Source organism: Lygodium microphyllum, chromosome 23 (assembly GCF_053477565.2).
Source record: "Lygodium microphyllum isolate KBCC chromosome 23, Lygodium_microphyllum_v1.1.10, whole genome shotgun sequence".
NCBI classification, from domain to species: domain Eukaryota; kingdom Viridiplantae; phylum Streptophyta; class Polypodiopsida; order Schizaeales; family Lygodiaceae; genus Lygodium; species Lygodium microphyllum.
Window position 1 is genome coordinate 13,047,001 of NC_141157.1, and position 6,000 is coordinate 13,053,000.

Here is a 6,000-nt window from a genome sequence, read left to right on the forward strand (position 1 = left end):
TGCCGACCTAACTACCTTCACAGGTTGTAAAAGTTAAACCCCTTCACAGCCATCAATCATCTATCTTTCACCCAGTCAGAGTTGTTCCGGCTAGCCTTAAGCTCTTCACCTATCTTCTGTCTAGATCGCCATCCAAGCTTCACTGTGGAAGCGCACGGGTGGACAGAGCCATCTTTGTATCAGTTGTTTGGAGCTAAAGAAATTTTCTAATTCTCCTCTTATCTGTTGTGTACTCCCTATCTCTATCTCTTTCTCAAATTCTGTTCGCTGCGCCGTGTAATTTTGACACAATCCTTCGATCCAGCTCCTCAATCTTCTTTCCTCTATAAGCTATGATCAGTTTGTATTCTTCAGAGGTCAACTTGCCTAGCTTTTCTTCCATGTAATCAGAAGTGTCTTCCACCATGTCAGAACTTTGTGGAGCAAGCTAATCGGCCCACTCTTGCTTAGTTCTCGGCATAGTTGGATTTGGAGACTGAATCGGTGTTGTGGTGTTCGAAGTCATTTGAACCTACTGTTGTTCTTACTTGTGTAGAGCTTTCAGATCAAAGGCCTAGGTTTCTCAAAGAGTTCAGGCTCTGATACCATGTAAAGAAATACCCTAACGCAGAAACATGAACAGAAACCGTACGACAAATCACGGATTGATAAAAGAACACAGTTAGGGTTAGGGTAACTCAGAGAATGAATACAGAAAATAACCGAAGTGATATAATTGTTGCATATAGAATGCTGATGCAGCAAACACACTGTGCAGTGAATGAATACTAAACCTCGAACTCCTATATCTCAAGGATCAGGGTAGGGGTAATGAGCTGGAGAGTGTGTCGTACTCTTGAATGGATCCCAAATCGCAGCAAGGCAGCCTCTGGATGTCGAACACCAGCAAACACAAGAGTGAGAAGCTGGATCTGATGCAGACAGCAATGAGGAGAGAAAGAGACTAAAAACGCAAGGACAACATACAGGAGAGAGAAAGACTAAAATGCAGTCAGGACAGCCTGCAAGAGAGAAAAATGCCAAACACAAGCTGGATAGCTTGGCGACAGTTGGAGGAGAGAAATTTGCCGAACACAGGCTGTAGATGATGTGGCAGGCAGTACGGCAGCAAGTTTGTGCAGGAACAGCAGTCGCGTGACTGGGATCAGCTTCAAACTACGAGAAGAGGGCTGGAAATTAGGCACCAACTAATGTAGACAGCAATGGACAGCTTCGGCTGAGATGCCCTCCGTGAACGAGGTGTGGGTTAAGCTGAAACACCTAAAATCTGCAAAAATGAGATTGAGGGCTGAATGGAGGGCAGTATACGTATTTATAGAAAGTTTGGGCCCTCCCAAGTGGGTTTGTGCTTATGGGACATAGAAACTCTCTAGGATCGCGTTTCTCTTAAATAAACAAGGTTTCTTCATTAATTAAGCATGTTTTGGGGCTGTTTAAGTAAAGCTAATGCATTTTTAACTCAACACCCCTCTAACTCCCAACATGTGCTTGCTAGGGCATTCTTTGCTCATCCCAAACGATTTTGAACCACCAAAAGCAATGAAAACTCAAAATTCGCTCAAAAGGCTGAAAACACAGCCTTTTCTTCTTCACCAACAGCAAAAATCTGCAACAAACAGCAACTTCGCTCCTTCCCCACACTTCACTTGTTCGCCTCAATCTAGAATGTTGAAAACCCAAACTTTTGTCGCAAAGAAACCTCCCGTTCAGGTCTTCCCACGATCAATCACCCCTTCTATGCTGCTCTGGTACCATGTCAGAGTGCAGCGAATGGAGAAGCGCATGGACAAGATTGAAAGACAATTAACATGAGAGAAGAGGGAGAGAGAAAAGAGACGGTAGAACGCAGAAATCTGCAGTCAATGAATGCTGAAATGAAGAAGGTATATATGCAAACAGGCTGTCGAAGTGTCTCCTCGAGCCGATCTCTCTCTCACCACCTTCAACACAAGTGAATGTGGACTAACTGGGGCTCAGCCTAAATAGCTCAAAAAATAGCCATAAAAGTGACCAGGTCAGCCAGCCAAATTCTGGCCAACCAGCTGCAAAACTGCCGATTGCACATAAAATAATGATAAAAGCAGCCATCTGCACCAGATGTGCCACGTGGCACTGCTGTTGACCTGCCCAGTAAAAGGTGCCCATTCTTGATGACTGCTGAAAATGCCCCAAACTAACAAGAAATGCATAACTGTGCCCAAGAGAATTAACTGTACCTATTGTAGCTTGACAATGCCAGTCCAGGGGATGACTAAATCTCTAACAGTGTCATCATTGTCAAAAGCTTGTGCACTACATTTAGTGTTGGAAAAGACTTGCTAACCTAAAGAGTGAAAGAGTGAGCATTGACTTCAAAGAACCACAAACAATATGAGGTAGAAGATCATTGTCAAAAGCTTGTGCACTACATTTAGTGTTGGAAAAGACTTGCTAACCTAAAGAGTGAAAGAGTGAGCATTGACTTCAAAGAACCACAAACAATATGAGGTAGAAGGAAACGTGGCCAAGATGATTGGGCATTCTAAAGCAACTACAAACTATTATTAATATAGGTAATTGGAAAAGTATTAGTAATAAATTTCATGGTGTGTGGTTGTAAAAATTAGCACCATATTTTATGCTTTAGAATAAAACAAGTATAGATGTGTGAACAAATGCTATTATGAAAATCCTTAGCATGTGAATTCTTTTGAAGTTTTTAGTCAATGTGACATGTATGTTGACGCTTGACATAGTTATTATGACACACAACAAGGTGTGGTGGGCTGTGGCAGAACACTCCATTCCTCGCTACTATCTTCTCTCTGATTTTCCTATCTTCAGACCAAGCAATGTGTTCTGTTTACCAGTGTCTTTGCTAAGTTCATGTTTTAGGTCTCACTTGCATTGGCTTGGTAATGTCAAATTTCAGATTTAGCAAGAACATGATTCAATGTTCAATGGAGGCAAGAAAATATGTTGCTCTATCAAGATCATTTGTGTGTCTAATGACTGGAATGGAATTTCTTTTAAGTCCTGATTTCTAATGTGTTTTGAGTGTCAGACCAAGAACGTTGTGTATAAAATCAGAACATGACACGGAGAACCGATCAAGCAGCTCTGATGTTGGCACACGCCTCTGCAGACTGATGAAAGCCTTGATAAATACAATTTCTGAGAGACTAATGAGGGCTCGAAAGAAGGCTCCAATCAAAGTTTTCTCCTTTCTTTTAGGTTATTATTCAGCAAATGCTGTATCCACCTTGGTAGGTCAAACGGGTGATTGGGATGTGATAGTTGTTGGCATTGTTGTAGCTCTGATGGAAGGGATTGGGTTTTTGACATATCATCTGCCTACAATTCTTAGGAAGTTTCGAGACTTGGTATATATGCTGAATTACTGGAAATTAGGTTTATCCCTAGGTTTTATCCTGGATAAATTTAAGCTTGAAACTGAAATCTTTTTCCTTTGAGTAGAAAATTTTTCATTCTATTAACATCTGGTGCACACATTTTCTGCATTCTTTGGTTTAAAAGGCATAGTGGAACAGTCAAAAACTTATATGTGTGTATTGTAGCCACAAACATTGTTGTGTTTATTTGATTCAGAAAAAACCCAAGACAACGAAAAGATGGAGGTAATGAAACTTGAAAGCCCAGAGCTATTAATACTACAGATAACAATAGGAGTGATGATGATGATGATAATAGTAGTAGTACCAATAAGCTGTCTCCAGACCTTTTGGTGGAAAATGGTCAGAAGGGTTCCAAAACGTTTGGCGGCAAGGACAAGAAGGATGACAGCTCACGTCACTGGCTGAATCCTCTGGTTCCCTAAAGTTAGGACCTTGATCTCAATAGTAGGATGGCAAAGAAAAGAGCTGAGGTGCTATTGGCTTGATGTTTACAGTAGAAGATAGCTCTGAACATATCCAATATGGATGGTCAGCTAACCCCTTCTTGAGTACTAGTGGAAGATTTGGCTGATTAAAAGCATAAGGGTGGTGCCGCACCTAGCCACTTGACTTTCAAAGTAAAGGTAATAATAATTTTAGTAAGGAGGAGGCGAAAGACAATGCCACACCACCTAAACTCCAGGTTATTTGACTTCTAGAAAGTCTGGCAGGTTGTGGCTTGGACCTACCCTAAGAATGGTGCTGGATCTAACCATCAAAAAATGAGGTGTTTTGGGGTGAAGAAATAAGACAATTTATTACGCCAAAAAGGTGCATTACAGACTCAAAACCTTAATTAGCTCTTTAAAACAGCCCCAAAACTCAAAACACCAAACTTTTCTAAAATAGTGTCTGTGCCCCATAGCCAATACTAAACTTTGGGAGGGTCCACATCCATAAATAGGAGGTTGCCTAGCCACTTTGTTTCATCCTTGTTTTTGCAGATCTACACACCCCTGACCAGCTGGTGCCCTGTTCCACTTCTGTCTATACCCCATACGGAGGACATCTCAGTTCATGGACTGTGTATCCAGCCTGTTCCAGCTGAGGTGCACCCCTGCAGCTTCTGCCTACCATCTACAGCCTGTTGTGGAGCCTTCAGCCCTTGCATTTGCTGTAGTCGGCTGTCGCCCAGTTCAGCCCAGAGGTCTTCATCTTCATCACATACAATTCTTGGGCGCAGCTTCAGAAGCTGCATTTGCAGCTGTCTGCTGCTGCCCAGCACTCTATCTCCCTCTAGGCTTCCTTGTTGCCACTGCCTTGGAACAGCTTGGTCCGGACATATTCATCACTCTGATTTGTGTTTATAGCAGTTGATTGCATATAAAGGCTGCTTGCTGGGATTCGGGATCCATTTAGAGCACAACGTATTCTCTAGTTCATCTCTACCCCAGTCCACTTTGAGACACGGAAGTTCAAGGTTTTGTATGCACTCTTGCATAGTGGGCTTATTGCATTTAGCATTCATTCTTATCTTTATGTCTGAGTTACTCTTCACCTTTGAGTTCTACTATTTATCAGTTTGTGTTTTGTTGTATACTTGTGTTCATCTTGAATAATTTCTCTATGAGGACATTGATCAAGTAACATCATCTCATAGTATTATGTTTGAGCATGAGACTTTGCATTACTCCATGCATTGGCAGTGTGTTTTTGCGAGGCGAGCACTTTGGAGGAGGGCAAAATCTGTCTATTGGCAGGTGCCCATCCAAGGATGAAAATCTCCATCCATCTATGCACATAAATCCATCTTCCTTCATTAGAGAGTGATTGATTTGGATCTACTATATTCATAGCAACTCATATGATAGTCTCTATGGCAGTATCTTTGATGGTAGCATACGTCACATATCTCTATATTTTTCTCGTCACAAATCTACGAGTGTGCAACGGAAAGGAAAGAAAACATGGAGACAAAGGAACAGAGAGAGACTGCAATAAGAGAAGAATGGAATCTTCACTAAACAAGAACAGTGAGGGCACCGGATCAAGTTGATGACAATGGCAGCACCAAAAGCACAGAGGAGACAGAGTGTCAAAGTGTGTACTTGCCAAGGAGGACAAAAGACTAGAGAGAGTGAATGCGAAAGTGTGGGAGAAGCAAGCCAATCTAGCCGATCGCACCTTGCAAGTGCCCAAAAAACTGATCAACCAGCATTTAATGCTGGTCGTGGCACAATAAATGCCAAAAAAAACCCCTATGGCCACCAAAAATCTGGACTATAGCAAGTACAATGTCTGACAGGTGGAGGTAGATCGGGAATAGCAGAAACTGACCTAAAAGCACACATAGGAAGCCAACAACTGAATGTAATGTGCGAAAATGCATGCTCAAATAGACCTGCCTCCTCCGTCAAAACACCTAACAAACATGTCACAGCTCCTAACGTCCTCGTCTGACTTAGAATGAGTCTCATAGGCTAGAGATGACAAGGCATAACAAGCATGATTGCTAACCCCTCCTCTTAGATCCTGGATGTGGCAAAAGACCAAGGGAGAAACAGATTCGAGTGTGGCAAGAGGAATGCCAATGTTGAGAAAGTCCATTGATGTAGACTACCGAATA

At 42.1% G+C, this 6,000-nt stretch overlaps 1 protein-coding gene across 2 annotated transcripts in view; it reads left to right on the top strand.

The window, feature by feature from the left end:
• The window catches only part of LOC148015894 (uncharacterized protein ycf20-like), a 42,442-nt gene extending 38,942 nt beyond the window's left edge, over positions 1 to 3,500 (top strand). The window contains exon 3 of one of the 2 annotated variants that reach the window (XM_087663575.1): positions 3,044 to 3,500. In XM_087663575.1, the coding sequence (XP_087519701.1) occupies positions 3,044 to 3,452 (409 nt within the window). In that variant the 3' untranslated portion in view covers positions 3,453 to 3,500. The remainder of the gene's footprint in view (positions 1 to 3,043) is intronic. The other variant, XM_087663574.1, reaches the window with a different exon arrangement.
• Positions 3,501 to 6,000: the final 2,500 nt, after the last annotated feature.